Genomic DNA, 11,104 nt, shown 5'->3' with positions numbered 1-11,104 from the left:
GGGGGGGGGGGGGGGATCAAATACAAGCCGACTTTAGTGCGGTACAACCTATATGAGAGTCCGGAGGGGAACTGAGGGAGTTAGAAGTAAAGGTTCCGACTGTTTGTTTGTTTTTTTAATTTAAAGAAACAGTGAATGAAGTATAATTCTCATACAGTTCACGTTTGTATTATCATTATTAATTGTATTATTTGTATTAATCAGCGTTGATGATTAGAAGACGCATGGGTTAGGATTAAGGTTAGGGTTAGAGGCTAAGCCAGTTCAATAGATCTGTGGTTGAGGCAGGTAAAGGAGAGTAAAACCGTCTCTGTGTCTTTGAAAGATAAAATATTTCTTACAAAAACAAGTCTGCACAAGTTTTGTTTTGTGAAGTTCCTCAAACCAAACACTTAGGTTCTCCATGTGTTCCCACAGGGAACCAGCAGGGGGCAGGCTTTGATTTCTCTGCTCTGAGAAACCAACTACAACAATCAGTGTTTTTACGACATCACAGAAACTGTGAAAACTACTGTCTGTTTCTCACTGTGAATCTGTGAATGAACAGAGTCTGTGTTTCACATTTACAATTCTAAAATATGGAAGTGAACGCAACATGTAAATGTATTTACTGCGAGGATTCAAAGAAACGGAACCACACGGCTCCCGTACATCAGTGTTCATACATTAAAGAAATCTGAGAAGCTGAAATGAAGAAATCACTTTATTTTGAAAAGTTACTTTTTAAAAGCAGCTCTTATTTTGAAATAAAAAAAGGGGAAGTCGTATGTGGTATTGCGGTGTTGTGGTGACTTGTTGAGCACTAAGTGTGAGCGGCTGGAGGGAGGATTCAGGAAGAGGAGAGGAGAGAACAGGAGAAAAAGAGACACAAACTGGAGAAACCAGAGAAGAAGAAGAAAACAAAATCAACAAGAAGAAGGAGAAGAAGAAGGAGAAGACAACAAGAAACCGAAAACAACAAGAAGAAAAGAAGAAGAGGAAAACTGTGGCTCTAAGCTGAGAAAAGCTGCTCTGCTGCAGCTGCCAAACAAACAGGATCCAGGTGTTGTTCACGCCACGCCCCTTCAGGTAAGCGCTCAGGTGTGTTTCTGCACAGGTTAGGACATGCTGAGACTATCTCAGTACATTTAGTCCAGTACTGTACTGAAGTAATTATTTGTATTTAACAACATACTTATTAAGTATTTAACTTCTGTATACTTCTACTGCATTACATTTATCTGTCACGAGTACTAAACAGAGTACTGTACCGAGTATTTATAAAAACTTCATAAACAATGTATAAATACTTTGCTGTACTACAGTGGAACAAGTACTCAGATCCTTTACTTCAGTAAAAGCAGCAACACAACGATGTAAGAATATTAAACTGCCGCTAAAAATCCTGTGATAAACATGTGAGTTAGGTAAAATTAATCAGGTATTCTATTCTATTCTATTCTATTCTAGTATGTGTGTGTGTGTGTGTGTGTGTGTGTGTGTGTGTGTATATGAATGGGCTCATTGACTGTAAGCAGCTTTTCTGAAACAATGAGGTATTTCATCACTTCCTGTCAGACAGCCGGTGTTACGCTGTGTTCTGTCAGTGTTGTAACTTTATTTACTAGGTGAGAATCACAGTCTCACACTGACGTTTGTGTTTGTTTTTTCATGTCTGATCTATAATCCATAATCTATGATCTATAATCAATACAGTACAGGTCACAGCGGTCTGATACTGAGGTGTTGATCTGAATCAGAGCTGGAACTTGTGGTTATCTGATCATTTCTTTGTTCTCGAAAAACAGGTTGTTTTAAGTCAGATAAAGAAGAACAGCACATTTTTATTGCATATATATAGATGTAAGTTATATGTGAGAGACAGGAACCATGGGGGGGGGGGGGGGGGGGGTGTTCTGACCCAGAACACCCCGGATCGAACGCCTCGGGGTCCCCCAGGAAGAGCTGGACAACATTGCTTAACCTGCTGCCACGAGACCTGGTCCCGCAAAAGCAGATTCAGACTGGGTTCATGATCCAGGTCAGAGTCAGGGTGGGGTGTGGAGGGTTTCGCTCCCCTGGATCGGAGGCACTTCCTGTCATTATGTCTCATTATTGTGGAGATAATTTCCTGTGAACCTTCAGTTTGTTTCCAGCCTGACAGAACAGGAAGTCAAGCTCTTCACTGCAGTGAAACACCAGTGTTTAAATAAAGTTTTACTAATAAACATCCTGCTTATTCAGTGTCATGGTCCAGTGTTAGTATCACAGTATTTATTCAGACTCAGCTTCATCAAATTAGACATGAAATGAAATGAAGAAATATTCAATTTGAACCATTTTAAAAAACTGAACATGAAAAATATCAGAATGAATTTTAAGAATGTAAAGGTGCGTTTGATTATCATCAAGTTAATCAAGTAATGAAGATCACAAACATGTTTAAGTTTCTTTCCCTCCGTCGTCTTCCTCTTCTTCTCTGTTTTTTTCTTCAGCAGGATGAATGGAAGTGGCTCAGCAGGAAATCCCACCGCTGCCTCGTCTCGCTCACTTCCTGTCCACGCTAACGAGGAGATGCTGCGACCAGCTGAGGAAGACCAGCAGAGCTCAGAGTCAGGCAGTCTGCCTGGGTCTCAGAAACACCAGAGTCCTGCAGAGACCCAACGGACTGAAGAGGAACCAGACCAGCTGGATATCACCGAACACACAAACCACCAGGACCCTCCGACAGAAAAACAGAGACCAGAAGACTCTCCTGTGGTACAAAAACCCTCTCCAGCTGAACCAGAACCTCTTGTTGTCAAACCGAAACCAGATCAACCTTCTCCAACTGAACCAGACTCACCGAAACCAGATCCTCTCTGTACAGATCAAAAGAAACCAGGAGATCCTTGTCGTCTGAGACATGAACAAAACTCAGGTGACCCTCAGGAACACCAAACCCAGAACGGTCTTTGTCTCACAAACCCGAGAACTGAAGAAGCCCGGCCCCAGCCCACAAAGGACTTAACTGCTTTCAGTTCATCATTCGATGAACAAAACCAGAAGGAGTCCAAAGACCAAGATCCAGCTCCTCCTGGTCCTCCTGTAGACCAGCAGAACCACCTGTCTCCTCCGCAGGTTTTGTCTTTGACTGGACATCCGACTGAGGCGTCGACCCTGGCTCCGCCCCCGACCATCGAGGCGTTCTGTGACCAGGTGCCGCTCTGCCCTCCGGAGCCCAAACTATGTGGCTTCCTGCAGAAGCAGGGGGGGCCCCTGAGGGCCTGGAAGCAGCGCTGGTTCACCTACGAGGAGAAGAAGAACCAGTTGTTCTACTACCGGACGCCGCAGGATGTCACGCCGCTCGGCCGGGTGGAGCTGAGCTGCGCCACCTTCACCTACCCCCTGAAGGCCGAGAGCGGCACCTTCCACATCAAGACACCTGAACGCACCTTCATACTCAAGGTAAAGGGGACAGGTAGACCAGGACTGTCTCAGCCACTGAGACAGTTGTTGCTGTTTGCTTCCGTTAGCCGTACCACTTAATCTCAGGGGTCACCTGTCGTTACCCCCCACCCCCCCCCTCCCACCCACAGGCTGTGACTCAGGAGCTGATGCTCTATTGGCTGCAGCAGCTGCAGGTGAAACGCTGGCAGCACAGACAGACGTCCACCTGTCCAGACCCAACAAACAACAACACAGGTGAGAAACAACCAATCACAGTCAGCTGTGTCTCAGACAACTGGTGTGATGATGGTTTAACTGGTCTGATGATAGTTTAACTGGTCTGATGATGGTTTAACTGGTCTGATGATGGTTTAACTGGTTACTTGAATATACTGTATGTTTCAGTCACAGTCACCTGTCAGCTCTGACTGGTTTTAATCTGTAACTGTGTGACGTCTTTAATTCTGTTTGAGACTCATCCAGTCGTGTCACCTCCTCGTGACCTTTTCCCCCAGTCAACCCCAGGAAGTGGGCGGGTCCTGTGGTAAGAAACTCCCTCCAGAGAGAGTTGGGAAATCCTTCTTCCAGGCGAGGGAGTATCTCAGACCGCACACTCTGACTCACTTTTCCTCAAAACTCTGTCAAAAACAGTGAAAAATGTTAACTGAGAATCGCTGATTGCCTCGAGGCGTCTGATAGGACAGAGGACGATCAGCTGCTCCGGAGGTCTTTTTCTTTCTCACCTTCTGCTTTAATGGGATCATATCATGTTTCTTTAGGGAGGATTTCTGTCCCCTCCTCTGACTGACAGTATCTCAGGGACACTTTCCCAACAGGACAAGTGTCAGAAGCTGGGAACCTCCTCCTGTGACTCATCACTGAGTCAGACCAGACCACAGACATGTTGATATGATTCAGTGTGACCTACACCTCCTCCATCAGAGGAAACAGAGGCTGCACAGCTTCATTCAGAATCCTTTTAATCCCCTTTAATGGGACATACCACCTGTCTCTACCTGTCCTCCACCTGTCTCTCTCTCCAAAACTAGCTCAGTCTACAGGTGTCAACCTCTCTGATGTGGTGTTAAACTGGTGTCACTGTTCAGACTGACTGGTTAAACTGGCGGCAGAAGACAGGTCAGCTGTTTCTGCTGCTGGTCCAGAGAACCAGAGGAACCTTTGGACTGGTGGGCGGCAGGAAACTGGTTGTGATGTGTGCCAAACACTCTGATGTTGCTCTGTGGAGCTGACGATCATTTCCTGTTGTTTGGCTTCAGAGACCATCACCTCAACCAAAGAGTAACCCACCCAGTAACAAACATCAAAAACAGTTAAAAACAGCCATGTGTCTTCAGATTCATGAGTCACTTCCATAATAATTAAATCAGGACAGCAGCTGCAGGACACATCATGGATTCATTAGAAATAATATATAAAAAAAAAAAGCAATATGAAAATATTTTTTAAAATATATTAAAACAATATAAAAATATATAAAATATAAAAAATAAATAGTAAAACAAAAATATTATATTATATCAAATATAAAAAATAAGTAAAATGGAAAAAATAATAAATTGTAATTGTAAAAGAAATTAATTAAATAAAAAATAGTACAATGAAAATAATATAAAAAATTTAAAAACATAAAAAATATGAAAATTAAATTGTAAAAAAAAGAATTATAAATACAAGTAATATAAATAATACAACATAAGTAGTAGTAAATGATCTATAAATAATAATATAATGATATAAAATGAAATAATAAATGTTACAAACAGGGAAATCCTGTCAGATGTCTGTGTTGGTGAAGGTTTCGTGCGGATGGTTTATATCCAGGTGTCAGACTGAAGACATTTAAAAACTGAATTCTGTTTCCTGTTTCTGCAGACGACTTCCTGCCGGTGTTGAAGAGCCCTCTGGGTCTGGTGGGGGAGGAGGCGGCCAATGTACCATCACAACGAACGCCGCTTGCTAACATGTCAATCAAACATCCGCTCATCGAGCTCCAGTGAGTGACCTCAGCTGCTGATCTGTGGAGCTTAAAGAGTTAAACATTATAGATATATAATGGGCTCCAAACTTCTCACACCGCTTTCCCATTCAAGTTAAAGGGGAAGTAGCTAGGCGATCACTCATCACAGGTCTGGAGTGGCCGCTCTGAAACGGCAGAGACAGCAGCAGCAGAGAGGGCAGGGGCCTTATTCTGGACAAACCCAGGGGCCAATGTGTCCCCTGTCAGAGACAAAGGTTCATCACACTTCAGTTTCTCAGTCTGTGAACGAAAAACCGGTCAACACAGTCGTCGTAACAAGGTGAAAACACCTCAGTGAGACTGGTCGGTCAAGATGGAAACCACAAGCACACAATATAGGGCAAGGAGCGGGGGCATTAAATGGCAGCAAGGTACACCTGCCAGGAAAATCAAAGTGGCTGCTTACCTGGAAACTCTAACACTTTGTGGTCTGAGTTTCAGTTAAACTCCTGGTGGAGAAGAGCTCAGACTGCGCAGCGTCTGGGGGACAAAACGTTGCCCCAACCTGTTATACGGCAGCTGGCAGAGGCGGTCAAGCACCGACGCTAACGCTAACAACATACATGACCTGCTAGTCTAGACGAGAAGATCAAAAGGAGACGACTGCTGCTGCTTTTATCAGGTTGCTTGCGACACCCAGGTCACATGTGACGTTGTTGTAGTATGTCACAGTATTTGCAGCTTTCTGCCGCTTTGTTGTTGTAATTTGGCGCTATACAAATAAAATTGAATTGAATACGCACGATGCTTATCCAGTTACTACATACCATCTCTGGTGGTCGGGACAAATGAGATAGAACATGTCTTCTTCTGTTCATGTCAATGAGACTTTAAAATATCTGAGCGGTGTCAGTAGAGTTTGATGGTGACGCTTCCATCATTATGACGAGGAACAAAGTACGACTGTGTTTCCCATGATCCTCGGTTCGTCATGTTGTTGGTGATTATAAAAATATCATTTATTTCTTCTGTGTACAGAAACTCTGTCCACAGTCTTCGGAAGAGGTCGTCTCAGGAGTGGAGTCAGAGCGTGTTTCGAGTAGAAGCTCCATCGTGGATTCACCCAAGCTCTGCAGACACCAGCGCTACCAGTACGTACTGTACTACAGTAATGACTACAGTACTGCTCCTGACTACAGTAGAAACCACAGTACTGCTCCTGACTACAGTAGAAACCACAATACTGCTCCTGACTACAGTAGAAACCACAGTACTGCTCCTGACTACAGTAGAAACCACAATACTGCTCCTGACTACAGTACAAACCACAGTACTGCTCCTGACTACAGTACAAACCACAGTACTGCTCCTGACTACAGTAGAAACTACAGTACTGCAAATGACTGTAACAGTGTCACTGATATAACAAACCAAGACAAACATGATCAGTTTGATGTTGAATGTTATTAAGTTTATGTGAAAATAATGCAAATAATTCATTATTTCTGTAAATGTACTGAAGTAAGGTAGTCTTGATTCAAACAAGTCTCATCACATCAGGACTTATTGATCTTGACCTGGGACTTGTTGATCTTTAACTTGGGTTAATGTCACTTCTCAGGTGATTATGATGTTGTGTTTCACTGATTTACCTGACGTTAATGTTACCATACACTCATAGTTCAACCCCCCCTTCCCATGTCAGTCCCTCCTGCCCCCAGGAATCCTGCTGACCCTCCGACACCGTCCACTCCCCTCCCATCAGCTGATCCAGCGGGTCAGGTGTTCCCGGCGGAGGAGAGGAAGTCCCCATCCCTGTTTGACAGCCGGAGCAGGAAGGCGAAGAGCCGCAGCTCCTCCACCCTGCCCGCCCTCCAACGAGACACGTCCTCGTCCTCAGACCGGTCATCCCGCCTCCAGCAGGAGAAACATATGCTGATGGAGGAAGTCAAAGCTCAAAAGGTGATCAGTCACTCAGTGATCCGATAATTGACAGTTTATTGATTACTGATGAAAATGTCATCAACACACACTGTAGTTTGTTTTGTCCTGTTTTGTAAAGTTCACAGCTGCCGGTCGTGTTTTTCCGTCCTGACTTTTATTACAGTCTCAAGTCAATTCCACAAATGTCAGTATGATCACATAAGTAAACTACAGTCATGGAGCCTCGATGACGTAACAGCAAAACGCTTTTTCTCAACAGTTAACAGACACACTTTTTCGATTATCAATAAGTCTGCCAATAGTGTGTTTCTCCACATTATCAATACTAATGATGATAATGATAACACTGATACTGTGACGGAACTGTCCAGGAGCTGGTGTGGATCCTCCACAAAGCCTTGGAGGCGGCTCAGCTGGAGAAACGGACATGTGCAGAGTTTTTGGCGGAGAAGGGCGAGCAGGAGCGTCTGGAGCTGCTGCGACACCGCGAGCGGCAGGCGGCCGACCTGCGCGGCCGGCTGGAGGAGGCGAAGGCCGAGGCCGAGGTCATGAGGAGGAGTCTGGCTCAGAGAGACGTACAGCTGGCCGAGCTGCAGGAGAACATCAGGATGCTGATGGAGAAGAACGACGCCAAGCAGGAGGTGAGGTCACACCTGAGGAGCGCCCTAAAACAGATCCATAGTTTCATGGTCGTGTGTTTTAGTCGTGGTCATGCTCCTCCTGGTTCCTGTATGACTGACGTGACACTTGTTTGCTGTCAGGTGATCATCAAGCTGTCTGATCAGGTGACCGCCTGTCTGTTCGACCCACGGAGCCTCGAATCATCCTCTGGTGGCGATCTGGACTCTCAGACCTTCAGACCGCTTGAGCAGGAAATCGAGAACCTGAAGGTGAAAAGTGAAACTCTTTAAACCACATGAACCATATGGGTACACACAAGAGTACTGTCTACAGAGTCAGGGTCGACAGTAATCTGTAGTCCAGTATCTGTGAGGGTCGACAGTAATCTGTAGTCCAGTATCTGTGAGGGTCGACAGTAATCTGGATCAGATGTTAAACTGTGTGTCCTCTCCTTCAGGACGACATTGAGGCGTATAAGACCCAGAACAAGTTCTTGAACTCTGAGATCTACCAGCTGACTAAACTGTGGAGGAACAGCTCCGAGCAGGAGAAGAGTCTGATGGTGAAGGTGGGTCAACTGGGGACACTGGGACCCAGGGACCCAGTTCCATCGCTGTGAATGTCCTCCTGGTGTTTTTCTTCTTCTGTGGTGTTTTCTGTAGTTTGGAGTTTGACCCTCTGTTTCCTGCCCTCTAATTGGCTGCAGTGTGCCTACCTGGAGGCCAGTAACTGTCAGGTGGAGAGCCGTTACCTGGGCGTCCTGCGCAAGCTGCAGGAGACCAAATCTCTGGATCCGGTCCAGCGTGGGGCCGTCCAGAAGATGATCGAGGACGCCCTGAAAGGAGAGTTCAAAAGCATCATCAAACTCAGCACGGCCTGGTATGAACTCATCATCATCATCATCACTCAGAAAACATCTTCATCAGTTTGACAATACATGAGCTGCACAACAGGAAGTGTTTCCAGGGGACACTAAAAGGTGATGAACCTGCTGGGATGCACTTGTTAGTTACACTGTATAATAATACCCCCTCATCACTTTTTATTGTCCCCTGGAAACACTTCCTGTTGTGTTGTGAGTATCTGCAGCTCATGTGTGTGTGTTTTCTTCAGCTGCAGTGTGTTGAGCTTCAGGGCCACCGTACAAATGGAAACCAAGGAGCACAGAGTGAAAATAAACCTCCACAGACACACAACATAAAGGAAGGACGATTATTTCAACTGTTCAGTTTGTTTTGATTTAAGATTCAACAGAGTAAACGTCCCTCATTACATTAAACCAGCACAGACAGATGGAGATCAGTCCCCGAAGCTCAGAGCAGCTCCACATGTTTGTGAGGATATGTTGGAGTTATTATTTATTTATTGATTGATTTATTGATTGACCTGTCTCCTGGTAAACAGCTCAGGAGACTCTGGTTTATAACTCTAACACGTTTGACTACTTGTCTCCAAAAAACAAACCACAGAACAATCCCCACACCTGCAGTCACCATCCATGAGTTATACAGGTGATAACACCTGTGTTTACTGAGCACCAACACCGCACGCTGTCTCCACATGATGGAGTGAAGATCTCAGTCCCAGGTTCACCAGCTCACACCTACAACACACCCTGTATATTCTTCATGTAGCTGTGTGTGTTGTGTCCTCAGGGATCACGACGAGTACGGCTTTAAGATCGTCCCGGACTACGAGGTGGAGGACATGAAGCTGCTGGCAAAGATCCAGGCTCTGGAGATCCGCTCACACAACCTGCTGCACCAGGTCTGGCCCGAGTCTGGACTCGTGTCATGTACACTCGGGTCTGGGAGTTGACTAATTAGGCAGAACCAGCAGAAGTAAAACCCACTCACAGTCCGTCTCTGGTGTCTCCTGCAGGACGGGGTAGAGCGCCCCCTGCTGAGTCGCTGGGCTCAGTACCTCGCCGGCAGGTCAGACGACAACCTCTGTCCCTCCCCGGAGCTCAAAGGTCTGCTGCGTGGCGGCGTTCCTCAGGAGTACCGGCAGAGAATGTGGCGCTGGATGGTCCGAGCCAGAACCAGGACCATCAGAGACCGCCACCCACAGCACTACCAACAGGTAGAAGTATGCTTCCAGTCACACCTGTCCACACCTGTCCACACCTGTCCACAGTGTAATGTGTCACATCTGGATGTAGGTTCTTTAAGATCTCCAGGTTCCTGAAGAACTGAGAGGAACATGTTGTTAACAGCTGTTGTGTTTCCAGCTGTGTGAAAAGAGTCACACGTCTCCTCATCCGGCCTCCAGGCAGATCCAGCTGGACCTGCACCGCACCCTGACAACCAATCAGCACTTCTCCTCACCCTCCAGCCCCGCCCTCCAGCAGCTCCGCCGCATCCTATTGGCCTTCTCCTGGCACAACCCTGCCATCGGCTACTGCCAGGGACTCAACAGGTAAACACACGTTCACACAGGTGCAGACCCTTCCAGATGTTTAAACTGGACTGGAGAACATCTGGAGGAGATGGACTCTGCTGCGGACTCTCTGTCTTGTGATCATGTGATGTATCATGTGATGTGTCTCTCAGGTTGGCGGCCATTGCTCTGCTGGTCCTCCAGAGTGAAGAAGACGCCTTCTATTGTCTGGTGGCCGTGGTTGAAGCCATCATGCCTCAGGACTACTACACCAAGAACCTGGTGGCCTCTCAGGTCAGGAAACACTCACCTGCTCACCTGTCCTCTGTTCACCTGTGCCTTCAGTCAGGTGACCACATGAAACAATACATTGAGAATTCTCACGATGCTGATAAAAACATCTGTCGTCATGGAGTTAAAATGTATTTTAAAGCAAGCTAGTGAGTTAGTGAGTTAGTGAGTTAGTGAGTTAGTTAGTTAGTTAGTTAGTTAGTTATAGACTAGTTAGTCATAGGTTAGTTAGTTATAGTTCATTTAGATATAGGTTTATTAGTTAGTTATAGTTAAGTTAGTCATAGGTTTGTCAGTTAGTTATAGTTCAATTATATATAGGTTAATTAGTTAGTTATAGTTCAGTTAGTTATAGGTTAGTTATATTAATTAGGTATAGTTTAGTTTGTAGATTTATTTATTTTTGTTATAGGTTAGTTAGTTAGTTAGTTAGTTAGTTAGTTAGTTAGTTAGTTAGTTAGTTAGTTAGTTAGTTAGTTAGTT

At 45.4% G+C, this 11,104-nt stretch overlaps 1 protein-coding gene across 1 annotated transcript in view; it reads left to right on the top strand.

The window, feature by feature from the left end:
- The first annotated feature begins 785 nt into the window (after positions 1 to 785).
- The window catches only part of tbc1d2 (TBC1 domain family, member 2), a 12,550-nt gene continuing 2,231 nt past the window's right edge, over positions 786 to 11,104 (top strand). The window contains exons 1-14 of the mRNA XM_087169709.1: positions 786 to 1,068; positions 2,475 to 3,426; positions 3,558 to 3,663; positions 5,302 to 5,422; positions 6,425 to 6,537; positions 7,092 to 7,348; positions 7,702 to 7,971; positions 8,092 to 8,220; positions 8,409 to 8,519; positions 8,658 to 8,830; positions 9,607 to 9,718; positions 9,833 to 10,033; positions 10,167 to 10,369; positions 10,504 to 10,766. Coding sequence (XP_087025835.1) covers positions 2,479 to 3,426; positions 3,558 to 3,663; positions 5,302 to 5,422; positions 6,425 to 6,537; positions 7,092 to 7,348; positions 7,702 to 7,971; positions 8,092 to 8,220; positions 8,409 to 8,519; positions 8,658 to 8,830; positions 9,607 to 9,718; positions 9,833 to 10,033; positions 10,167 to 10,369; positions 10,504 to 10,766 — 3,007 coding nt within the window. The 5' untranslated portion in view covers positions 786 to 1,068; positions 2,475 to 2,478. The remainder of the gene's footprint in view (positions 1,069 to 2,474; positions 3,427 to 3,557; positions 3,664 to 5,301; positions 5,423 to 6,424; positions 6,538 to 7,091; positions 7,349 to 7,701; positions 7,972 to 8,091; positions 8,221 to 8,408; positions 8,520 to 8,657; positions 8,831 to 9,606; positions 9,719 to 9,832; positions 10,034 to 10,166; positions 10,370 to 10,503; positions 10,767 to 11,104) is intronic.

Source organism: Seriola lalandi, unplaced genomic scaffold (genome assembly GCF_002814215.2).
Source record: "Seriola lalandi dorsalis isolate HSWRI2012SDOR001 ecotype SW California unplaced genomic scaffold, Sedor1 jcf7180002054907, whole genome shotgun sequence".
Classification (NCBI taxonomy): domain Eukaryota; kingdom Metazoa; phylum Chordata; class Actinopteri; order Carangiformes; family Carangidae; genus Seriola; species Seriola lalandi.
Note: the sequence above shows the minus strand (reverse complement) of the source record. Positions and strands in the feature narration are given on the sequence as shown.